The sequence below is a fragment of the Brassica napus genome, unplaced genomic scaffold, assembly GCF_020379485.1.
Source record: "Brassica napus cultivar Da-Ae unplaced genomic scaffold, Da-Ae ScsIHWf_2572;HRSCAF=3319, whole genome shotgun sequence".
NCBI classification, from domain to species: Eukaryota; Viridiplantae; Streptophyta; class Magnoliopsida; order Brassicales; family Brassicaceae; genus Brassica; species Brassica napus.
The window spans coordinates 20,738-44,044 of record NW_026015882.1 but is presented as its reverse complement, the minus strand read 5'-3'; the positions used below and the strand labels follow the sequence as shown (position 1 = coordinate 44,044).

General features: G+C 37.8%; 6 protein-coding genes across 7 annotated transcripts; 1 reads left to right on the top strand and 5 right to left on the bottom strand.

Moving 5' to 3' along the window:
- Positions 1 to 196: 196 nt before the first annotated feature.
- LOC125601450 (protein LHCP TRANSLOCATION DEFECT-like) lies at positions 197 to 1,070 on the bottom strand. Its single transcript, XM_048773623.1, has 2 exons — positions 700 to 1,070; positions 197 to 605 (listed from the first exon to the last, which is right to left on the bottom strand). The coding sequence occupies exons 1-2, from the start codon at positions 973 to 975 to the stop codon at positions 348 to 350; spliced, it is 534 nt and encodes a 177-aa protein (XP_048629580.1). The 5' UTR covers positions 976 to 1,070; the 3' UTR covers positions 197 to 347.
- Positions 1,071 to 1,991: 921 nt separating this feature from the next.
- LOC106357489 (DNA polymerase I B, chloroplastic/mitochondrial) lies at positions 1,992 to 6,776 on the bottom strand. The gene is made up of 12 exons (XM_048773632.1): positions 6,502 to 6,776; positions 5,559 to 6,171; positions 5,270 to 5,461; positions 4,477 to 5,156; positions 3,913 to 4,386; positions 3,718 to 3,820; positions 3,418 to 3,510; positions 3,139 to 3,333; positions 2,931 to 3,023; positions 2,639 to 2,845; positions 2,478 to 2,567; positions 1,992 to 2,384 (listed from the first exon to the last, which is right to left on the bottom strand). The coding sequence occupies exons 1-12, from the start codon at positions 6,612 to 6,614 to the stop codon at positions 2,223 to 2,225; spliced, it is 3,015 nt and encodes a 1,004-aa protein (XP_048629589.1). The 5' UTR covers positions 6,615 to 6,776; the 3' UTR covers positions 1,992 to 2,222.
- A 1,368-nt stretch (positions 6,777 to 8,144) lies between these two features.
- LOC125601459 (probable serine/threonine-protein kinase PBL23) lies at positions 8,145 to 11,297 on the bottom strand. Its single transcript, XM_048773634.1, has 4 exons — positions 11,294 to 11,297; positions 10,554 to 10,735; positions 10,399 to 10,469; positions 8,145 to 10,078 (listed from the first exon to the last, which is right to left on the bottom strand). The coding sequence occupies exons 1-4, from the start codon at positions 11,295 to 11,297 to the stop codon at positions 9,583 to 9,585; spliced, it is 753 nt and encodes a 250-aa protein (XP_048629591.1). The 3' UTR covers positions 8,145 to 9,582.
- Positions 11,298 to 11,366: 69 nt separating this feature from the next.
- LOC125601457 (glycerophosphodiester phosphodiesterase GDPDL5-like) lies at positions 11,367 to 14,326 on the bottom strand. Its single transcript, XM_048773630.1, has 9 exons — positions 14,170 to 14,326; positions 13,827 to 14,087; positions 13,636 to 13,745; positions 13,065 to 13,566; positions 12,937 to 12,978; positions 12,568 to 12,852; positions 12,351 to 12,493; positions 11,781 to 12,264; positions 11,367 to 11,703 (listed from the first exon to the last, which is right to left on the bottom strand). Exons 1-9 carry the CDS (start codon positions 14,255 to 14,257, stop codon positions 11,438 to 11,440), a joined length of 2,181 nt encoding a protein of 726 aa, XP_048629587.1. The 5' UTR covers positions 14,258 to 14,326; the 3' UTR covers positions 11,367 to 11,437.
- Positions 14,327 to 14,672: 346 nt separating this feature from the next.
- LOC125601458 (protein FATTY ACID EXPORT 6-like) lies at positions 14,673 to 16,275 on the bottom strand. The gene is made up of 3 exons (XM_048773631.1): positions 15,879 to 16,275; positions 15,124 to 15,211; positions 14,673 to 14,979 (listed from the first exon to the last, which is right to left on the bottom strand). The coding sequence occupies exons 1-3, from the start codon at positions 16,075 to 16,077 to the stop codon at positions 14,907 to 14,909; spliced, it is 360 nt and encodes a 119-aa protein (XP_048629588.1). The 5' UTR covers positions 16,078 to 16,275; the 3' UTR covers positions 14,673 to 14,906.
- Positions 16,276 to 16,814: 539 nt separating this feature from the next.
- On the top strand, positions 16,815 to 18,206 carry LOC106356080 (glutathione S-transferase L3-like). 2 transcript variants are annotated; one of them, XR_002654569.2, is made up of 6 exons: positions 16,815 to 16,974; positions 17,052 to 17,123; positions 17,203 to 17,263; positions 17,388 to 17,474; positions 17,542 to 17,760; positions 17,851 to 18,145. XR_002654569.2 is itself a non-coding variant. In XM_013795918.3 (6 exons), the coding sequence occupies exons 1-5, from the start codon at positions 16,961 to 16,963 to the stop codon at positions 17,680 to 17,682; spliced, it is 375 nt and encodes a 124-aa protein (XP_013651372.1). In that variant the 5' UTR covers positions 16,815 to 16,960; the 3' UTR covers positions 17,683 to 17,729; positions 17,851 to 18,206. The 2 variants fall into 2 exon arrangements, 1 of the variants encoding a protein (XP_013651372.1); XM_013795918.3 differs by having other exon boundaries at positions 17,542 to 17,729; positions 17,851 to 18,206.
- Positions 18,207 to 23,307: the final 5,101 nt, after the last annotated feature.

Sequence of the window (23,307 nt, the reverse complement as noted above, 5' to 3'; positions counted from 1 at the left end):
CCTCAGGGAAATGGAAAAGGAGAAATCAGATGGTGTGAGGTAAATTTCACTTCGCCTTAATGTCATCTTGCAGGCCTATATTATGGATCTTGGCAGCACCAACAAGACTTACGTCAATGTTGGTAGTGCTGAATTGCCTTCCTTCTTGATTTAAAAGGGATTTTAATTTTTTTTCTTGGTTTTGTAAAGCTTCTGGTAATAAAATCAATCTATACTTCAATGTTGCAGCTCACTTAGGCTTTTGGACCAAACGTTAAAAGTAACAAAACACTGAAACGACTGAGATTCCAAGGTACCAAAAACAGACATCACTTCTCTGTATTAAGAAGCTAGTAGTGAAAATTTTGTCAAGCCTTTTGAGTGAGAGATCCAAGGATCAAATCACGGATCTCCTCACTGCTGGCTCTGTCAAGAGCAGTTCTTCCATCAGCGTCCTTGACAGTATAGTCGGCACCCGCTCTGAGAAGCTCCTCAATCTTAGGCTTGTCTCCTTCTGAGGCTGCTAACATCAAAAGAATATCTACAGGATGAATGTTTTGGTTTAGAAGAGCCTCCATCTTATCATAGGTACCTTCAACCGCAAGCATCCCCATGTAGTTGAAATACTACAAATCACCAAGAACCAAGAACATATTAAAGCTTTATAGACATCTTTGTACAAACGACAGTGATTCAAGAACCTAGAAGTGAAGACAAAACCTGTTCGACATCGTCTCTATCGAAATCATCACGTGATTGGCTGCCATAGATTCCAGCATTCTCAGCATCGACGCCGTTCTTTCCGAACTTGAACCAGCAAGTGGCTCTAGACCCGTTGGAGGGTCCGAGTCCTATCCGGAGCTTCACAACTCGAGTTCCAAGAAACCGAGAGGAGAGCCTTACTGAGGAAGAAGAAGAAGAAGAACTGTTGATAGGTTTGGTGGTAGAGGAGAATAAGCTCGCAGAAGGAGCTGTGCATGATGAAATGGAAGCCATGGCTGCCTCGTAGCTTCTTCTGAGATTTTAGTTAATATCATCCACTCGTTTGTCCTCTTTTATGTTTTTGTTCTTTCTTGATAAGATCACTTGTTCTCTTATTGGTTAATTTTCTGCCGTTGGATTACATAAAGCTTGGTGAACCCTCTCTTCGCTGCAGAGGCTCCGTTGGAAGTTAATAGGCCAAGGGTATTTCTCGTATCAGTTAGGTTTGGTTATTTCACGTATACGGTAGTTTGGATAGGGCTAAAGTATCAATTATGACCTATTTTCAGTTCAGATCCACTTAGAATAGTTTTCGGTTCAGCTTGGTTTATCCTTTCAGTTCAGATCCACTTAGAATACTTTTCGGTTCAGCTTGGTTCGGATAGTAGAAATAGGAACATGAATATATCCAAAAATTTTGGTTTTACATTTGGTTCCTATTCTGTTTCGCATATTTCAGATAATTGGGGAAAAGGTATTTTGATAAACTATCAAATAATTAAGATGATTCGGATAAAAATATTAGATAATAAAATTATTTTTGAATGTTTTTTATAAAAATATCTAGATACCTTCTGTTACTTTTGGATAATTTCATTAGTTTGGATACTTTTAGTTAAAACAATTTCAAAAGGATACGTTTAATATTCTTTTAAATTATATGTATATATATATTGGTTATATTATATGTATATATAATTAATACGTCGGTTCGGTTTTTTTCCAGGCCTATGTGAGATGGCAAATATGGACCTTGACTGCGGGCCTGGCGGAACGGTATTGGGCTAGGGTTTTCTAAGCATGCAAATTAGTGGACCTCGCGGGACAGATTGTTGCGGGTTTGAGCTTTTTCGGGATGGACCGAAGGGGGCCAAACGGGATTACAAAGACCCGCATCTTTTTTCCTTCATCTCAGAGACTGCAGGCTGCGTGGACCTGACCCCCCCCGTGTTGCGATACAAGACGGATAAACCAGTTTGCCATCTCTATGTGAAACCATACAAGCATCAACGTTTAACACTAGAAGGCTGGAGAAACTGAAAAGCCTAACATTTACTTACGCGAGCCATGCGTCTTAACAAAACTGTTTCAATACAGTTAGCTTTCATTGTGATAAGCAAAGTGAGCGTTTGTTTTTTTTCCCGCATATGAACATATTTTTTACAAAGCTGATGAGCTAAACAAAAACAAACCTAGAGCAACGCCTCGTAGTTAAGCTTTCAGTTAGCCGAGAAGAAAAGAATAGCGTAGCTCCATTCATCTTACTTAGCAGCATACCAGTTCTGAGCACACTTGGCATCAACAGACAAATCGACTGAGAGAATGTTCTTGCCGTTGAATGGTCTACACATGCAGTCCACAACTATTGATTTAGCTAACTCGGCTGATTCACTTGGTCCTTCCAAGATTACTTCATCATGAACCTGTTTCCACAAGAGTAATCCAAAAAACAATCATTTAGTTATGATTTGAGCCTAAACATGGTTATGTGAAGAGTCTGTGTGTCTAGTGTTTACTTGTAGAAGCAGCTTCCAACCAAGCTCGTTTAAACGTTCATTTGTTGTTATCTCCAGCATAGCGCACATAGCAACATCAGCCGCACTTCCCTGTAGTAATGAGGGTTTAAAATCTAGGAAGTGGAAGACGGTTAAAGAAAAGATGATGGGGGCAAACAGACCTGAACAGGAGTGTTGATTGCTGCTCGTTCGATATGGTTCTTTTGGGCACGTGAACGGTACGCAGGGAACTTACGAGCCCTTCCCAACAAAGTCAGCACATACCCATTTTGTATAGCTTCTTTCTTGCGTAGTTCTTGCCATTTCCGGACTTCTTGTCTGTCATTATACCAGAGATTAACTGTCTCTTGAGCTTCTTCTACCGAAACCTGAAGTGTGGAAATGAGCCTTTGTAAGCTTATTATCAGAACTCAAGCATGTTGGTATCAACTCAAAGAGGTTAGTTTATAGTACCTTCCAGTCTCTAGAAAGCCCAATAGCAGTCTTCCCATAAGCAATCGAAAAATTGAGCATCTTAGCTTTTCTTCTCTCGGAAGCAAAGGCGTCCTGAGTAAGTAACAAAACATTTTGTTAAATCAAGCACAAATTTTAGTTTCTTAGCACCATAGATATTAGACTTAAAACTTTAGAATCTATTTGTTTCACATGAAGGAGAAGTAACCTTTAATAATGGCACTGGTGGCTTCTCCTGTCCAGGTTGTGGATGCCATTCAAGGAGCACTTCACCATTTTCGACAGCTTCACGAATATGTGGATACATATTCATGGCTGTTCTTGAGTGAAAGTCACCACCGGCCACGAAAGCTTCCATCATGCTTTTGCAACGAGCAAGATGTGCCAGAATCCTAAGTTCCAGCTGTTAGATAGATATATCGCATCAGTCAAGAAGCGAATGTCAACGTACTAGTCATCATAGAAGATAAGAGCTTTATATTTTCACCTGCCCATAATCAGCAACAATGAGAGAATTTCCAGGTGACGCTATAAAGGCCTGACGGATCTTGTACCGATCTTTCTCCAACGCAGGTTGGTTCTAGACAGCGAGAACAGAAAACTTTACTAACAAATTCTAGGATATAATCACAAGACCATAAGTACTATAACTCCATGTACAAAGATTAGTTGCTTATCAGAGCACAACATTTTCTAATTTTATGAAAGGTTTCACCAGTACAGAGAGTAGGAAGCTTAGTTACTTAATTGATTCATTCAAGCTAAGTCTAAAGTTCATGCCATGTACCTGCAAATTTGGCCTTCTAGCTGACAACCGCCCAGTTTCAGTGTTGATATTCAGGGAGCAGTGGACACGACCATCTTTGCCAGACACATTACTTCCCTGCAATATAGAAAAATCAGGGAACTAATCAAGTAACCTGTAAGGATAAGCTATTGGAAAGAATTAAGATTAGTTTTACAAGAAAAATTATACCTGCAAGGGAAGAATAAATTTGATATTAAAGAATCAATGGAGCAAACTTCGCATAATGAAGCAATTGCATGGCAAGCCTCCTTTCCACTTTCACCCCCACCAAACGCATCAAACGCTGTTCCAAAAGCAGATGTGTCTGATTCAACAGATGTATCTGAGTTCTCCGTTTCCAAAATTTCATCTGGTAGCGACATAAACTCCTCATCTCCTCCGATGTTTTCTTCTAGAGAATTATCATCTGCAGCGAGCTCTGTAAAGTCATACGCTGCAGAGACTTTCCCAGCTAAGGCTTTCAAAGTAGCTCCACTAACAGAAGGCCACCCTGAGGCGGTGAACTTTTCAGTAGGCAAAGGACTGTCACTAATCCTATGCAGTTTGATATTCCTGAACTTTGTGGCTCTTTTTTTGCCTTCTTCAATCACATTGTCAACATTGGGGACTTTGAAAAGTTTTTCATATGGAAGATCCTCACCATTACAACTGTAACATAATAATATAACAAAACTAGTGTTAGATATAGTACATGTCAACTTCCAGTGCACTTCAGATGAAGATTTAGAAGAAGCATACCTATTAGTAATGCCACCGAAAAATAGCTGTCTTAATTGAGTGTCACTGCCAACGTTCATATGCTTTGCATCAGGACAATGCTTGGAGGCCCAACTCCTGAACCTAGAAACAGCAACTTCCTGTTCTGCCTTGGCTACAATCTCAATCTGCGCAAGATACTCCCTATCTACTAGCATCCCCTCCGCTTCCATTGTAGCGAGAAGCTCACCAAAAGGTTGCCAATACTCTTGGTAGAAATCAAACATGTTCTTTCCCGAAACTAGCTTCCCATCAAGAAACCATTTCTTCGCCTGCAGTTGTTTCTTCATGCTCTCGTAAAGCTTTAGCGTGCTTATCGAATCCAGCGCAGAGTAGGAAATCCAAGCTTCTCGATCATCCTTTTGCAGCTCTTCAACAGGTGGGATGACCACCACTTTCCCCTCGGTTCCATCTTTCTTCAGTTTTCCCTTGCCGAAGATCGTCTTCATTGATGTTTTACCGAATAGTTCTGCTTCCTCCTTTGTATCAGTTCCCCCGAGAACTCTTGGGTCGCTTGTGAGTGCTTCCAGAGAATAACCACCCGATGTCTGTCTAGACGAATCCCACAACCGTGCCATGCGCATTGTATCACCATGAAAACCAGAAAGCTTGATTCCGTAGTTTCTTATAATGTGGTTATCAAAGCTGTAGTTATGCCATACCTATAAGTTCAAAGAAAAACAAGACATGAGTCAGAAGTTGTGAGGGCCTTCAACTAAACAAAGGAGAGGCAAACTGAAGAACAGCAGCAAGTTGTTTTTGAGTTTAAGCTCACTTTTTTAATGGATGAGTCTTCGAAAAAAGGCTTAAACTCAGCCAAGACATCCTTGCCATTTTCGCCAAGAACATCCACCCATATACATGATTTTCCATCTCCAAAGTCTGCTTCTGATCCACAATATATACTGAAACATATAAGCTCACCATGGTCCACAGGTGTTTCACTCTTTACATCAATCCTCGACACCTGAGGAATTGATAATCAGAAAAACAAAATCATTACTACCAGATGCGTTTATAAGCCAAGAGCATTAGCAATGTAACAGCAAACAGTGGCCACATACCTCTGTATCGCAAGCATGGACAAGATCCCTATATTGATTCACGAGCTTAGCCACAATTTCCTTTGCGGTAGACACATTATCCACAACACGAACCCTGTTATATATCTTTGTGAGGTTCGCACGGACTTTGGACAGGTCGGTCCGTTTTCCCACTTTGGAAATGGTTACCGTATTCTTGTCATCTATCTTCTCCCCAGCCTTAACATTCTTCCTTGGCAACGCTACGAGAGGTCCTCTTTGACTCTTCTGTAGCGCAAAGCCATTCATCTCTCTATCAACCGTTGTAACAACGTCACCTCTGGATTCTAGCTGGTTCTCCAAGGTCTGGTAGTTTCCATAATCTATCTTTGGGACGAAGCTTCTGAAATAGTTACTGCCGTTACCAGAAGCATCATCCTGATTGACTTCCCCTTTTCTCCAAGCACTTACAGCTCCGGTTAGTTTCACAGTTGGTGGAACCATTATGGCAGTCTTAGATCCAACACTAAGTTTCCACTCTCCACTAAACTCAACGGTAGAAGACCCTTGACGACCTGAGTGCTGAAACCCATGGGAACCACCAGAAGCTGTAGCAGTGCAATATCTAGCATTTCCATTTGTGATAACTACTTTTCTGCAAAATCATAAGCACCAAAGAAAATGGTATTACCAACATATAGAGAACACCATCAAGCTCTAACCTTTAGATACATTGCTCTACTTAACCAAAAGGGTTGAAACAGAGAACTTTAACATTCAAAGTATGAAACTTTAACAGGAACACATTAGCCTATAAATGAGAAACTAAGTACCCAATATAGCAAATACAGCTTTACATGCTTCTTCAATTATAAAACTATCAAACAGACGCTATTGAGGAATAAGTAAAGATGAGTTCTTTTTAATGAACCCTTCAACAAGAGCACACGAAATGAGAGGGAGAAGAGATAGAACGGTGTGAAACCTGGTAAGGATTCTATGGTGAGGAACGAGTAACGAAAGAACGGAAGAAGAAGCGCGAGGACGGCGCGAGACCCAGAAAGAAGAGGGAGAGAAGTGGCGGAGAGAGACCCCCATGGCCGCAAGTGAAGATAGTCTTCCCAGCTTGAAGGGATTTTGCGTCGTCTCTTCAAAAGGAAGGGATAAAAAAAGAAAAGGGTTTAGTGGTGGCGAGTTTTGTCGTTTCTCACAGAGCTGAGCTGGTCGCCATTACCTCCATGGCTAACCCTTTAAACCCTTACTTTCCCCCTTTTCCTTAATTAATTGTCTGTATTTATTATCCACTTAACACACAAAACAGAACATCTTGTCCGAAAAGTTTGGATTTTTAATTGGGTTTTTAGTGATAAATCTTCCTAACTAAAGATTTATCAACTAAAGATTTTTCGTAAAACATCTCCTCAACTTATTATCTTGTAATTTAATCCCCAAGTTCTATTCCGTTAGATTTTGTTACCTTCCGTCTATTGTTCTGTTATTTATAGACGGATGTTGTTTACACATAAAGACAGAGTTTCATTTTAGTGATAAATCCTCCAACTAAAGATTTTTTGTAAAAAATCCTTCAATTTACTATCTTGTAATTTAACCCCTCAAATCTATTTCGTTAGATTTTGTTACCTCTGTTATTGTTCTGTTATTTATGAACGGATACTGTTTACATACAAACGTAGAGTTTCATTAAATTATAAAACATGTTTTCTTTATTAAATGAAATAGAGCAGACAATGAAGCTCAAAATCCCAAATCGAAAGTTAGATGTTCCAAAATAGCAATGCGAAAACCATAAAAGACTATAAAACATTGAAAAAGACCATAAAACAGAACATTGAAAAAGATAACACTACTTTAGACAAAAAAAAATAGCGTTGTCTACTCTTTATTTATGATCTTTTTCAATGCTTTGTTTTGTTAGGGGTAGGCAAAAAAAACAGAACAGAACCGAATCAAATCGAACGAACCAAAACGAAAATTATTCAAACCAAACTAAACTAATTATGGTTTACTTACTTTGGTTGAAAAAAAAATTCTAGAAACGAATTAACCAAACCAAACCAAAGTGCCAGTCCTACAACTTATAATATTTATATTAGGTTCAAAGATAATAATCTAAAATATGAAAATATCATCTTTATGTTTGGTTTTACATTTAAATACAAAAAAATTAATGATTTAGTGTCAAACGATGATTTCTTTTATTTTTTACAAATTAAATTTTCATAACCAAACTAGAACAAAAATAAAAATTAACTCGACTAAACACATTTTAAAAAGAAAACATGTTTTTTTAGGTTTAGATGAAACTTTGCGTTTGTGTGTAAACAATATCCGTTCATTTATAACAGAACAATAGACCGAGGTAACAAAATCTAACAAAATAGAACTTGAGGGGTTAAATTACAAGAAAACAAGTTGAGGGGATTTTTTTCGAAAAATATTTAGTTGGGGGGGGGGGGGGGATTCATCACTAAAATGAAACTCTGCGTAAACGATATATGTCCAATAAATAACGAAACAATAGACGGAGGGTAACAAAATCTAACAACATCGAACTTGAGGAGATAAATTACAAGATAACAAGTTGGGGGGATTTTTTACGAAAAATCTTTAGTTGAGGAGATTTATCACTAAAAACCATTTTTAATTCTAAAATCTGATTCTAGTGTTCTGACGATTTGTGCTAGGTCTAGCCAAAAAATATAAAACCTGAAATACAAAATAAATTCAAACCAAAAGTAATCCTATCTAAAAGTAAAAATCAGTGTTTTAAAAATCGTTTTAGTTGGTGTTTAGGCGCTAAGCTCAGTGAACCATGGTGATTACTTTATAAAACGTCTAAATAATTATAATATGATAAAAAATAATTATTATTATTTGTGAATTTATATTAATTAATATATTATAGTATAAAATCTTATCAAAATAAAAATATGAATGTTATTATATATTTAATCAGTCTAATTAATAATCCAGACGTGTGATAAATCATTTTAGACGCTAGATATTGAGTTTCCGTTTAGCGCATAGTAATTTTTTTTAACACTAGTAAAAATATGAATGGATATAAAAAGTTTTAGGTGGTATTTAGACGCTTAATAGAGTATTAGCGCTTAAACGTATTATTCAGAACCTATGCTAGACATAGGCGTTAACAAATCATTTGTTTATCTATTATATATTACATAATTACATTACATATTTCTTTCAATTGTACTTAATTAAAAAATTACTTTGATGAAATATTAAAAAAATGGATATACTAAAAACAAACCGGAGAGAAGAAAAGATTATCACTTATTTAGATAAATTATTGGTAAATATAATATATTTAGTCATTTGATTCAATTGATTTAGACTAATTTGGATCGCTTTAGACAACTAAAATTGTTTAAACTAAATTTAAACCAATTTAAATCGATTAAATCAAACATTTATAAAAATATTTCGAATATGACTAATTTTCCATCTAAGCGAACATCTAGTTGATGTAGGACCAATTTTTTTAGAACATTGATCCTCCATACAGATATAAAACTCTGATGAGAACTAGAAAACTAAACCTAAAAACCTCAAGGCATACATGAACACACCCTACCCATGCCTAATTTGTGCAATGTAAAAGGAGAAAAGTTTGAAACTTGAAACCAAAAATAAATAAATATTCTCAGCAAAAACTCCTCAAATTTCCTAAAACAGATCATTAAAATTACAAATAAGCAACATATTGCTTAAAGCTTAGATTTTTCCTCTCCTTCTTCTCTGTTATCATATGTTTTATTAGTTTGTTTATTAATTATAATAATTCCCCTTGTCTTCTACAGCTTCTGCATCTACTTTGTCTTTGGTCATAGCTAAGTACTCGAGCGCACTAACCACATCACTCATCATTGGTCTCGTTGCTGCTTCTTCTTGAAGACACATCGCTGCAACCGCAAGTGCTTGATACAATCCTATTATTGGGTACTTCCCTTCAAGCAAAGGATCCGCCATTAGCGTGAACTTTCTCCTATCTTTAAACAACGGGCTCGCCTGCGCATTTTAGCAATCATCCATTCAAGAAAACGCCTATAAACAAGAGACTTTGCATGTGAAGTATGTTACTATATATAATTACCCAAGTGACTAGATTCTCTTCTTGAGTTGGTTTTGTCGGGTCGATCACTCTTCTTCCCGTGATCATCTCCAAGAACACTACTCCGAAGCTGTACACATCGGACTTCACAGTGAGCTGTCCGGTGAGAGCATACTCAGGCGCACAGTAGCCGTACGTTCCCATCACTCTGGTCGAGACGTGAGTCTCTCCACCGGTCGGACCGACTTTAGCTAAACCGAAATCCGAAAGCTTCGGGTTGAATTCTTCGTCAAGTAATATGTTGGAGGTTTTGAAGTCTCTATAGATCACAGGAGGATCAGCTGTTTCGTGTAGATACTCAAGCCCTCTCGCTGCTCCTGCTGCAACTTTCATCCTTGTGTCCCAATCCAACGGCTTCTTCTTGTTCCGCACCAATTCTGTAATAATAAAGATTAATTTTCTTACAAAACTATACTCCATTTATTTCACTTTAAAAATATCATTAACTATACAATTTACCATATTTCAACCAATAAAAAAAATAGTGAATATTGTTAATAAATTTTTCATTGAAAAAATAAAATAACACTTAAAATGAAACAAAATTTTAACTGTAAAACGACAAGTAATATGAAACGGATGAATTGTAATGTTTTAGATGTATATATACCGAGAAGATGATCTTCTAATGAGCCATTTTGCATATATTCATAGACAAGAATGCGTTGATCACCGTCTGCGCAATAACCAACCAAATTAACAAGGTTTTGATGATGTAAGAGACCCAACATCATGACTTCAACAAGGAATTCTCTGTTCCCTTGGTAGCCATTCCTGTCTAGTTGCTTAACTGCAACAACCTGAATAATGCAAAGAATCAGAACATCAAACCGGAACAGGAATATGAAGGAGATGTTGTAATAAATAGTATGTATATATATTACCTTATCATTGGTTTCTATGTACCCTTTGTAAACCCTTCCGAAACCGCCTTCACCGAGCTGATTCTCAGGATCAAAGTTCCTGGTGGCGACGCTCAGATCTTGGAATGTAAAGATCTGAGCACTGATGTTCCTTCTCCCGAGTTTTGTTATCTCCTCGTATATGTATCTTCGCCTACTACTATCTACATGTACATATGTCAGCTTCTTTTAGATAGAAAAGCTCTAAGGAATCTGAGAATGATAGCTAGGACCTGTTTTAAAAGAGATGTTGTCAAATTCTTTGATGCTTTGTCTCGATGATGATCGTCTGGTAAATCGTCTCTCGGACATACAGCAGAACAAGCAAGTTTTCATCCTGTAATGTATGTTGTTTATATGTATCTGCCTGAATTTTTTTTACTTCAAGAATATGATTTGATTACTAAAGGTTCATGGATGTTCTTGACGACCAAGATTTTTATATTTTCTTTGGTTGTAAGATGGCAAAAGGGTTTGCTGAGAACATAAGATTGGCCTTTGAAGAAACCAAAAGAAGAATCTGGTCTCTTTTGGCCTCAAAAGAAGAAGGAACAACACAACAAATGAGATATTGATTTTGCTACCAAGAACCCTTCCTTATGTTTGACTGTTTACTTTTTGTTTTCTTGACATCAAATGATGATGAGTGTTGGTGAAGAATCCGTTGGAACAGAACTGAGATCAGATAATCTAAATTTGGATTTGTTGTTATGTGTTTTTACCCATTTCCATATTTCTATTAATATCCTCTTCTAGAGTTGAAATTTTCAGATATCTTATAGAAGTCTGACATACTTAATTAAATTTTGTGCTTCATAGTTTTACTTGCAGATACTGCAGTTGAATTCAGTTACAAGCACTTAAAACTAAACTATGATAAAGATGCTCACAAGAACCACCATGGCTCTAACCGTAGAGGAAACTTGTACTGCTTTTGCCTTTGACTTCACATCTTCCTTTGCTGGTGCAGGTGCAGGAGGCTGGATTCTTACTTCAGGCAGAGGTGGTTCCGTGACATTTGAGTCAAGTAGTTGTGGATATGGAGCTTCTGCTGGTGAAAGCATCTCTCGATTAGCCAAAGATACGAGCTCTCCGGTTCTTATCTGCTCCATTTTGCTGTAGCATGGGTTCTCTGCAGTCAAATATTACTTCAGACTGGCTCAAGAACATTTAAAGAAGCAAAGATAGTAAAGAGGAGACATTACTTACTTGTGTATCTTGAAGTGGTCGCTGGGAAGTCAGTAATGATGCCATCAACCTCAGGATCTCCTCGGACAAAGTAGTCTATCTCCACAGTTGGATCAGAGAAAAAGTCATACGGCTGAGTTATAAACTCGTTGCTAAACGTCTCAACGTACACACGAAGACCGCTTGATCTGAGCCTTGGGACAACATCTGTTTCCTTTTCAAGCCTGGCTATCCCTTCGCTGTAGGGAACAACTGACTTCTTACTGATGACAATGGAGCCTGCAAAACTCTTGATGTCTTTGATTGCGGAATCTGCGACATCATGGATGTCTTCATCGACTGCATAGACCAGCTCTTCGTTAGTCATCTTCCCCTTCTCCTTGAACTCTATCAACACAGCCTTATCAGTAGACTGGATCAATACTTGACTAGTAGCTCTCTTCAACTCATATAGTACAGCATCAACTATGCTGATTCCTTGATGTGTTGCTAGATATGCTGCATACTAAGAAACAGAGAATGCTATATTAAGAAAAGAACCATGTGTTGCACATTATTCAGAAAAAAAAATTGCAATAACAGAAGTCTAACCTCTATTTTTATCAAGCTGCCTGAGAGAGAGCTGTAACGGTTTGGAAGTAACAAGAACTCAGATAATGTAAGAAACTTTCCAAGGTTCTTGTTTCTTGGGTTTCTGAATAAACCATACACCCTATGAGGATTAGAAATGATAGCTGCAAATGAAAAGAAGACATTATTAGTGCATATATTGACTCTTCATTTTCAGTTTTTGTAGCTTCTTTCTTACGCTTCAAGGTTTGTATCTCAGACATTGTCAGGCTGAAAGTGAAGATTCCACTTCCCTGCTGAATCTCTGAAACTGTTGACGACAGGTTTCTGAAGCTTGTGTAAATGACATTAGTGCTGTTCATAAGATCTATGGAGCTCATGCAAAACGGGATCTTATCCTTGGACATCTGGACATTGCAATCAATAAAGTCAACGCCGTCTCTAACAGCTTTCTCATATGCCAAGTCAGTACCGCCAGAGAAGTCTCCACTAGCCCCATCCTTGGAGATAATAGTTATATTAGCTGCAATATCAAAATGGGTCAGAACTGAAACTAAGAGATGTAGAAAGGTCATTTATAATAGTATGGTTTCCTTCATGCATGTACCTTGCTTTGTAGCTTTTTTCTTGTCTAAATGAGAGAAGCAATCTGTGGAAAACCAAACAAGTGTTTTGGTTACTTAGTATGAAAAATGGGAAGATAAAAGATTACAAGTAGAGTTTTCTTTTACTTACTGATGGCTCTATAAGGAGTCAGAGGGAAGTCTGATAAGAAACCATCAACAGAGAAGTTTCCATTGTCAATGAAATATAAATACTCATTCGTTGGATCATAGCTGTAGTTATAAGCAGATACGGCATCATTGGCAAACTCTGAGGCGAAGACTTGCAAGCCTTGTCTATGAGCATCAGTGACAAGCGACGTGTGGGGTTGCAGGTAAAGATCTGAACTTACAGGCCATATGTAAGATTTTGGGACAAGAATGCCAGATGAAAAAGTTTTTATAAAGGTTAGGTTCTTGGCAAGAGAGGCGTAAGATTGGTTGGTGAAGGGATCTATCTGGTCTTGACTCAAAAACCTAAAGATGAGCTTTGTCTTAGTTGGTTTGACATCTTTTTTCACGCTCTTCAGGAAACTGATGTCAGGAGAAGATATGAAGTTGATTTTCATGTGGCTTGATATAGACAGAACAAAGTTTCTCATGCTTAAATTGTGTTGCGTGTAGAAATCACTGTGCTGTAAGAACAGTAACAAGGAGAAGATTTAGTAATGATCTTAGTATATAAAAGAGTATATACATTTTACCTGAATGTTTAACCAAAGGCCTGAAGTCCCTAGTTTTGCTACTTCTTCAATACGCAATATATTGGAAACATCATCGAAGATTTGTAGTCTTGAGAAAACACCCTGTTCCACTGTTGAGAGGAAAATTTTTAGCATACAATCAGAATCAAGAAGAGGGTTCAAAGAAACAAGATAGTTAAAGAACCACTTACAAGTCACAGTAGAGAGTTCCTTCCATGTGAAACCAACAGAAAGCCATTCTTTGTGATTTGGGTAAACGTCCTTGACATTAGAAGCGTTATCAAGATTCAGGTTTGGGAAGCAGATTCCGGCACCGTCCTTTGTTAGCTGAAGGTCACACCATAGTGTTACGTCTGGAGAAGTTGTCAACTTCACCATCTTATATGCATTTTCACTAGAATCTGGAAGCAAACCAGAGAACCCTCCTCTAGCAACCACAACAGGAGGTTTCCCTGCCAAGAAAAACACAAAAGAAAGTGTCATAACATCATAAAAGATTCATGTGTTAGAAAAGTGAAATAAACTGTCTCTGACCATGCAATGTCTGCCAAGAGCTTGATGAAGCAGTCTGCAAAATGAAAAAGTTGATCAGAAACAGAAAAACCATCCTAGGGAACGCCATGGTTACTGGAGATTTTTCTCTCCTTGACACTTTTCTTGCTGAAGATGGGAGTGAATAATTGTACTTATGAGCTGTTTATCAATAAAGTTACACTAACAACCACTTCCTCAAAATGGAAAGTTCAGCTTCAAAACGTAATCTTATTCTGCAGCAGCACTTACTGCAACTTTATTCTATCTTTGTTGAGAACAATGTCGTTTATGTGGAAAATGGGAATCTTAGCTGGAGACCTTAGGTGAAGATAGCTAGCATGTGAGTATATTTCCACATATCTCATTGGGTCTCCATAACATTTCTAGCTTGAGAGACGCCCAAGTTCTAAAACTGTGTCACCTCCATTTATGGACCATGTAATGCTTTTAGAAATAGATCAGCTAACGGTCAAGATTTGCCCTTCTCGTATGTACAAAGAATGTGTAGCAAAAACGTCAGATATTTTGATATTTAAGATGACTCAAACCAGTTTGTAGTTAACAAAAACATGATTACAAGAAACTAATCCCAGAAACACTCATGACTATATGAAGTTCTTCAACTAATACAAACTAATTTCAGAACCACACAAGAGACTTTTAATCCACAAATTCAACAAAGGAGAGAATCATATACATCCATGAGAAAAAAAAGAAAAAACAGAGTTGCATAGCCATCATTCAGTTTTTGATGAGATCTTATTGCCACCAGTAGCGATCTTGTATACGTAAAAACAGGTCATGAGAGCACTGCAATACAGATATTGTACTCTACTGTTAAAAAGTAAATGGAGCAGAAACGCAAAATACCAAATCTTGGATGATACAAACAAGGATAAATAGAGAAGCCAGATATTTTCACACAAAGGAAATGAGAAAAGAGGAAATGTTCACCTGATGCCAGCAACTAGACCAGCCGGCATAACCTTTTGAGTGAGCAAGTAACGCTGTCCCATGACTAGTGTGAGTGCTGCTGAGATTACTGTATACAAAAACAAACATTCAGATGAGTTTCAGTCACTGAAACAGCAAAATGAAAACAGCTTATGTGAGCTTGTTTGAAACGTTCTTGAAGGTTGGGTAAGTACACTAGTTAAAATCAGGAACCTACTCAAGTACAACATGTTACAACTCAAGTATGACAACACCCTTGGGTTGGTTGCACTTAACACACCATCATCTTGTTTTTAAGAGAGACACTAGAATTTTAAGAAACTAGCAAACCCAATTCAAATACTTATACACCTTTTTTTTTTTTTTGAACAACTCAAATACTTATACACCTAAAGATCCAAACACAACAAAATGTTGGCTTTTTCATCTTTGATCATCAGATAAAATTATTTGTTCAGATCCAGATCTTAATGGTTCTAATTAAGATCCATAACCTACATAACATAGCTAGAGTCTATAACTAAACCCAAGTTCTTCATCCAAACAGTGAACCATAGGAAAAAAAAACATTCCTTTACTCAATTGACAAGTCAGTGAAAAAGGCTATTCACGTCTTTTAAATAAAAAGTCATGTCTATACCATATCGATCAAGACAATAACGGAACCATATGATGCAAAGTCGAAATCTTTCTAAACATAAAAGTCATCTTAAACCTGAGAAAGACAGTAACCAAAAGGGAAACACGAACAAGACCTGTCTGAAGAACAACAGCGATGGAAGAATTTTTCTTCTTCTCGAAAGCTTTGAGACTGAGATATCCAGCGAGGATGAGTAGTAAGCCAGCGACTGCACCTCCGGCGAAAGATGTAATGCTTCCTTTCTTCATGTATCCGATGAACCCACCGCCGATTAGGAGCATCCCATAGGGTATTGTGAAGCAGAAATCATGCATGTTCTCGATATTGGGTTTTGTGAATTCCTGTTTTTCCGGGAAAGTAGAAGACGAAACTTGGGATGAAGACAATGTTTTGTAATGAAAAGGAGGAGGAGGAGGACGATAGAGTTTTTTTATAATGAGTTTGGTGTGTGAGTGGTGAGCGCGTGGAAGAAGTCCGTCTTTTTTTTTAGTCAGCGATCGTTTTGAGACAACTGAACCCACTTAACAGCCCATTGCTTATACGGCCTTATCTAATTATTTATTTATTTATTTTGGACAATCTAATCAATAATTTAGATTTGAAATTTTTATCTATTAATGCAATGGGGGTAATGTTTTGAAACAAAAAAAAAATTCTACCTCTCTTTTCACAAAGAACATTATTGTAGAATTATTTTTTGTTTCGAAAAATTCATTCCATATTTTCAGTGTATTTTTACATATTTTTCTTTTATCTTTTTAATAACCAATATATATATATATATATATTTAATTAATTATACATCAAATAAAAATATATTAATATATTAAAAAAAATCAGAATAAAATTTCTAAATAACGTTTCTATAAAAGGGATGTAGCAGTATTTAAGAAAATGATCTAATGTCAATAATGTGTCAGTCGTTGCAACCATTTACATCGAATCATTGACAAATGACAAGTCTAAGATCAACGACTTGTGCTTCTAAGAGCATCTTTATCGCAGTATGCAACTGCTAAGCATTAATTGAATTTAAAAAAAAAAAATTGGGTTAATTAAGTGGAAACGTATCTTAATTAGGGGAAGGAAGACACCGTGTCTTGAGACACGTGTTGAGTTGTGGGTGTTCAGAAGCAAACCGTGTCTCTCTCCCTTCTTCGATTTCGTCGACGACTCCGACGTTCTCATCTCTCAACCATGGCTTCTCCTTCGTAAGCTTCGTCTTATTCTTCTCGATGATAGTTCCGTAATTGGTTTATCTTGATGAGTTGATGTTTTTGATCCACAGTGTTTTAGAGCATCGTCCAGCTTCACTCGATGCTACAGCAGATCCACCCGCTCTGTTCGACGGAACCACAAGGTTCTTCATCTCATCCTTATGTCTTTATATAGTTGTCTTGAGGCTTTTTTGTAATTTTGATTATATTGTTTTGGTAAAGATTGTACACAAGCTACGGTTGCCCATATGCTCAACGTGTTTGGATCACCAGAAACTTCAAGGTGTTATAACAAGGCTAACTCTTTTTTTCATTGGATTGAGAAAGTTTTTAACTTTCCATCATGTCTTGCATGCCAAATTGTATTTGTAAGATTTTGGGTTCTTTGTTTTGTTTTGGATTTGAAGGGTCTGCAAGTAAAGATTAAGCTTGTTCCTTTGAACCTTGGGAATATGCCTGCTTGGTACAAGGACAAAGTCTATCCTGAAAACAAGGTTACACATTCACATCTTACATTGCTTCTTAAAATGGTTTCAAGTTAATTACTAATTCTCATTGCAGGTGCCAGCACTTGAGCACAATGGAAATATCATAGGGGAGAGTCTTGATTTGATCAAGTATCTCGACAACACTTTTAAATCATCTTCCTCACCAATCAAATGGCGTCTTTGTCTGGTTCCTAAATTAATGAGATGGTCGTAGAGAACACTGATGAGATAAGATGGACGTAGGAAGACGACATTTGATTGGTGAGAATGTTATTGCGCTCACTGTACTGGGGTTAATGCCACATACTTCATAAATAGTTGCAGCTTCTCAAGAAATCTAGTTCCTAAATTAATGAGATGTATGTGTGTGTGTGTATTGCAGGGTCCTCTGTCGTAACAGCGACCGTATCCATCACCTGGAGCTGTTCTGAGGAGAAACGCAGAGACGGCATCCTCGCAGAAGAAGAAACCAAACTCTCATTTCACGGAAATCACAAAGAGAGGCGATGGAAAAGATGGTCTTGGTGATGCAGATTGAGAAAGAGAGAGAGAGACTTATTCTTGCCCTATATGTTTGATTTTCTCCATATACATGTATGACCTTGAGAGTAGTTTGTTTACTGGTCTGGTCTAGTGAAAACAAGTAACCATACTTTAAATGTGAATTAGCATGTAAATGTTCTAAGTGTTGAAAATGATGGTTGAACAAAAGGTAATATCTGTTTATTTGCATGTAAATGTTCTCAGTGTAGTGTTTGTCGTTGGATCATGTCTCTTTCTGATCTTGATTGAAAGTTTTGATTCAAAGTCCATACCAAGTAACTTCACAACACAAGATTCATAATCTCTTTCTATTCAAAGTTCATATGAAGTTTCACTCTTTTTATTCACAACACCAAATTTTATTCACAGAGCTCTCGTTCTTTCTTTTTTATGAAAATTTAAAACAATTGCTACAAATATTTTACTAATCTTTGTTTGGACGTGACGAAGACAACAACTGAGTTCAGACGATTCTTTTAATTATTATCGTTTATTTTACTAATCTTTGTTTTTTTTTTAAAAAAGTCAATGGTTAAAATGTTATCGTGTACTATGTTTTAAGAAAAAGTGTAAGTTTAATAAGAAAAATTAAAAAAATTTGGTGTTTAATTAATTTTTTTTAAGAACTTTAAATAAGAAACTTGCAATGGAGCACGTAAATTTTTGGATCTCTTAATCAAGTCTCTTAATTCACTTTTACAATTAAAAAGTATTAAAAAAAATAAGAGACCCATTTAGAGTCTCTAGGATAATGATGCTCTAAAGCTCCAGCCTCTGCAACTTTTGGATTTTTTTATTATTAGTCATAGTTATATTTAGATCAAAATTTAGTATAAACTTCAATTAATCTGAAACACACAAAGTGATCCTTTTTCATTTTAGTAAACGCCATATGAGCTTTATCATTGGCATTCTTTCAAACCAAAAGCAAAATATAAATAGATATATACATAGTCAAAGCAGAAGTTGGTTTTTTATCTTGCACAATAATTACAGTCATTGAAACCATGTTGTCTACATTAGCAAAACCAAGTCTTCTTACTCATAGTTCGAGAATTTCATTTTATTGTTTATTGTCAACATGACATTTAAAACATTTGAAGATGAACATTTGATATAAAACATATTAAGAGTAATGCCACATGAGAACTGCTTCCAGATTCAGTGGGGAAAGGGAAATTGAATTTTAGTATTAATCCATTCAACATAAAGATCAATCAAATCGCATAATCAACAGATAGAAGCTTATCAATCCACCAAATTTATAGCTGGAATAATTATATTGGACCTAGCAGGCCAGCACCTCACATTCAAGCCCAACCGAAGGTGAAACCTACTTCAGCTTTCACAGTTACACAACAAAAGGTCTCAACGGTAACAAAAGGAGTCAAAGCTCAAAACAGAGGAAAGGAAGAAGACAAACGCAGTACCTCGGTTACAACTCATCAGGTGGTTCACGTTAACAGATTTGATGCTCTTATGGATCAGGATGACTGAGCTGTCAGAGCCACCAGTCTACTGTCTAGATTGTTCTTTATGTTGTGTATAAAGTAGAGAACCCTAGAGTTGTATCGAGAGAGGAAAATCAATGAACATTTTCATTATATCTATCTAAATCGCTTCTCTTCTATCACCTTATCTGTTTAACCTACATGGTATCAGAGCTCCAGAATGGAAGACGATCAAGATACATTGACGGTTGCGGCTCTTACCATCACGCAAGTCGTTACCTTGAAGCTCAAAGATGGCAATTACCTCTTGTGGAAGCTTCAGTTCGAGCAGTTCCTCTCAAGCCAACAGCTTTTAGGCTATGTCAATGGTTCTTATCCCAGACCACCTCCGACAATCACGGTTCGTAACGGCGAAAAAGTCACAGAAGAGGCCAATCCCGAGTTCAACAAATGGATCCAGAAAGATCAGCTGATTCTCGCGTGGCTCTATGGTACTCTCACCGAAGATGCGCTTAAGTCAGTCTATGGCCTTCACACATCGCAAGAGGTCTGGCTAGCTTTAGCGAAGAAGTACAACAGAGTTTCAGCGACGAGAAAGCTAGATCTCCAGAGACGTGTTCAGACAACTCTTAAAGGAACCAAGACGATGGCTGCGTACCTGTCTGAGATCAAATCCCTATGTGACCAACTTGACTCCATTGGAGCCCCGATCACTGAGCAAGAGAAGATCTATGGAGTCTTGAATGGTCTTGGGAAAGAGTATGAATCTGTCTGTACTGTCATTGAGCATTTGATGGATCTCTTACCTGAGACTCGTCTTGATGACATAGTTCACAAACTCACGGGTTTTGATGATAAACTTCAAGCCTACGAGTCTTCTTCTTCAGAAGTCACTCCACATCAAGCGTACTATGTTCATCGTGGTGGTTACTCAGGACGTGGAAGAGGCCAGAATCGTGGTGGTTATAGAGGAAGAGGCTCATACTCTACTCAAGGACGAGGCTTTCCACAGTAGTTCGGTTAAGGAGCTCACATAAACACATCTCAGAGCAACAGCCAAAGACCAACCTGTCAGATTTGTGGGAAGTATGGACATCCAGCTTACAAATGTTACCGAAGGTTTGATGAGCACTTTGCGGTAGATGACTCTCATCATCCTCAAGCGAATGTCCTCACGTCAGGTTCAGGCAACAGAGTCGCAGAGTGGTATCCTGACAGTGGGTCTTCTCATCATGTCACCAGTTCTGCGCAGCATCTTGACAACGCTCAGGAGTATGGTGGTTTAGACAATGTGATGGTAGGCAATGGCGAGTTCTTACCAATCACTCATGTTGGATCTGCGTCCATTGCTACTGCAACAGGTAACATTCCTCTTACTGATGTGCTTGTTTGCCCTTCCATTACAAAGTCTCTTCTGTCAGTATCTAAGTTAACAGATGATTATCCATGTGAGTTTACATTTGATGCTACAAATGTGTATGTTAAGGACAAGGCAACCAACAGAGTTCTCAGTCAGGGAAACAAAATTAAGGGGCTTTATCGACTGGATGATCCTCAGTTCTCGGCATTCTACTCATCAAGACAACAAGCTGCGAGTGAGAGTGTGTGGCATAAGAGGTTGGGGCATCCTAATGATCAAGTCCTGAAGCATCTTTCTTCTATTAAAGCTATCTCCTTCAATAAGACGTCTCAGTCAATTTGTGAGCCATGTCAACTAGGCAAGACATGTAGACTCCCTTTTTCAACTTCAGAGTTTAGATCTGATAGAATCCTTGAGAGAATACACTGTGATGTTTGGGGTCCAGCACCTGTTGTTTCTGTTCAAGGGTTTCGGTTCTATGTAGTGTTTATTGACAATTGTTCAAGATTCTGTTGGTTTTACCCTCTTAAGTCAAAGTCTGATGTTTGTTCTGTCTTCAAAGTGTTCCAACTTCAAGTCGAGAATCAATATAAACAGAAAATATCAGTGTTTCAATCTGACGGAGGAGGTGAATTTGTAAACAAAAGCTTGATGGATCACTTTGCAGCTACCGGAATTAAACATATGATCTCCTGTCCTCATACACCAGAACAAAATGGTCTAGCAGAACGAAGACACAGACACATTACAGAACTTGGTTTGTCAATGATGTTTCAAAGTTCTATACCAGCTAATCTTTGGGTTGAAGCTCTCTACACTGCTGCCTTCCTCAGCAACTTGCTACCGTCATCAGTTAATGAGAAGCTTGTCAGTCCTTTTGAGATTCTGAATGGTAAAGCTCCAGTCTATACTTCTCTCCGTGTGTTTGGCTGCGCATGTTACCCTTTCCTGCGTCCTTATCAGCATAATAAGTTTGATCCAAAGTCTCTTTTGTGTGTCTTTGTTGGATACAATGAGAGATACAAAGGATACAGATGCTTTCATCCTCCCACAGGCCCCGTCTACATCAACAGACATGTTCTCTTTGATGAAGATAGACTACCTTACACGGATAGTTATAAACATCTTTTACCAACACCTACAACACCACTGAGCTCGGCTTGGTGACTTCAAACCCCTATGCCTGAACCGCAACCTGACCAAACTCAAGCTGAAGCTGAAGAAGAACTACCAAGAGCGGTTAAAGTCACTTTGCCAATGCCATCTCAAACCCCTGCGTCGTCGTCAGACAGTTCTGAAACCTCTACAAGCTCATCAGATGAAAGTCTTGATTCACAGTCTGATGAAGAAAATATTGCTATTATCGCTAATGAAGAAGTTCAACCTCCTGCAAACGCTCATCAGATGGCCACAAGATCCAAGGCTGGGATAAGAAAACCCAATCCTAGATATGCCTTGGTCACTGTAAAAGGTCTTCCACAGCTACCAAAGACAACTGCTGAAGCTTTAAGTCATCCGGGTTGGAATGAGTCTATGGGTGAAGAGATCTTCACGTGTGATGAAACAAAAACTTGGATTCTTGTACCAGCTCCTCCAGATGTTAAACTCATTGGCTGTATGTGGGTTCACAAGGTAAAACTCAACGCTGATGGAACTCTACTGAAATTGCGTTCAAGACTTGTAGCCAAAGGAAACCAACAAGAAGAAGGAGTGGATTTTCTTGAGACTTATAGTCTTGTTGTCAGAACAGCTACAGTTAGACTTGTGCTTCATTTAGCGGTAATGCATCATTGGGACATCAAACAGCTCGATGTTAAGAATGCCTTCCTTCATGGTGACTTATCTGAAACTGTCTATATGCAACAACCTCCTGGTTTTGAAGACAAGAATCACCCTGATCATGTGTGTTTACTGCGCAAAGCCATTTATGGGTTAAAACAAGCCCCAAGGGCTTGGTTTGACAAGTTTAGCTCCTATCTACTGGAGTTTGGTTTTATCTGCAATGAAAAAGATGCCTCTCTATTCGTTTATCAGAAAGAAAAAGACGTCATCTTCCTGTTGCTTTACGTTGATGATATGGTCTTGACTGGTAACAACAAAGATCTCATTCAACAACTGTTGGTGTCTCTCAGGAAGCAGTTTCGAATGAAAGACATGGGGCAGTTGAGCTACTTTCTCGGCATCCAAGCTCACTTTACTTCTCCTGGCTTGTTTCTTAATCAAGAAAAGTATGTGTGTGACTTACTTCAAGCTGCTGGTATGATGGACTGCTCTCCAATGCCTACGCCTCTGCCTGTACAACTTGACAGAGTTCCTCATCAAGATTAAGACTTCTCTAACACAAAGTACTTTCGAAGTCTTGCAGGGAAGCTTCAGTACTTAACCTTAACGCGTCCAGATCTTCAGTTTGCAGTCAACTTCGTGTGTCAAAAGATGCACAAACCAGCTGTGTCAGATTTCAACCTTCTGAAGCGTATCTTACGAT

Bases quoted from the DNA above. Each gene is read 5' to 3' on its own strand.
- LOC106356080 (XM_013795918.3), top strand. The intron at 17,264-17,387 runs GTGTTATAACAA...TTGGATTTGAAG, and splicing joins GGATCACCAGAAACTTCAAG to GGTCTGCAAGTAAAGATTAA. The intron at 17,475-17,541 runs GTTACACATTCA...TTCTCATTGCAG, and splicing joins AAGTCTATCCTGAAAACAAG to GTGCCAGCACTTGAGCACAA.
- LOC125601459 (XM_048773634.1), bottom strand. The intron at 10,470-10,553 runs GTAATATATATA...TGCATTATTCAG, and splicing joins ACATAGAAACCAATGATAAG to GTTGTTGCAGTTAAGCAACT. The intron at 10,079-10,398 runs GTTGGGTCTCTT...AATGGAGTATAG, and splicing joins TTCCTTGTTGAAGTCATGAT to TTTTGTAAGAAAATTAATCT.
- LOC125601458 (XM_048773631.1), bottom strand. From the start codon at position 16,077: ATGCATGATTTCTGCTTCACAATACCCTATGGGATGCTCCTAATCGGC. The intron at 15,212-15,878 runs GTCTTGTTCGTG...TTTTGTATACAG, and splicing joins CGCTGTTGTTCTTCAGACAG to TAATCTCAGCAGCACTCACA. The intron at 14,980-15,123 runs GTGAACATTTCC...TCTGTATTGCAG, and splicing joins GGTCTAGTTGCTGGCATCAG to TGCTCTCATGACCTGTTTTT.
- LOC106357489 (XM_048773632.1), bottom strand. From the start codon at position 6,614: ATGGGGGTCTCTCTCCGCCACTTCTCTCCCTCTTCTTTCTGGGTCTCG. The intron at 5,462-5,558 runs GTATGTGGCCAC...TCAATTCCTCAG, and splicing joins TCCATGCTTGCGATACAGAG to GTGTCGAGGATTGATGTAAA. The intron at 5,157-5,269 runs GTGAGCTTAAAC...TTGAACTTATAG, and splicing joins AAGACTCATCCATTAAAAAA to GTATGGCATAACTACAGCTT.
- LOC125601450 (XM_048773623.1), bottom strand. From the start codon at position 975: ATGGCTTCCATTTCATCATGCACAGCTCCTTCTGCGAGCTTATTCTCC. The intron at 606-699 runs GTTTTGTCTTCA...GGTGATTTGTAG, and splicing joins ATAGAGACGATGTCGAACAG to TATTTCAACTACATGGGGAT.
- LOC125601457 (XM_048773630.1), bottom strand. From the start codon at position 14,257: ATGGCGTTCCCTAGGATGGTTTTTCTGTTTCTGATCAACTTTTTCATT. The intron at 12,853-12,936 runs GTACATGCATGA...TTGATATTGCAG, and splicing joins GAAAAAAGCTACAAAGCAAG to CTAATATAACTATTATCTCC. The intron at 12,265-12,350 runs GTTAGACTTCTG...TCTGTTTCTTAG, and splicing joins GCAGCTTGATAAAAATAGAG to TATGCAGCATATCTAGCAAC.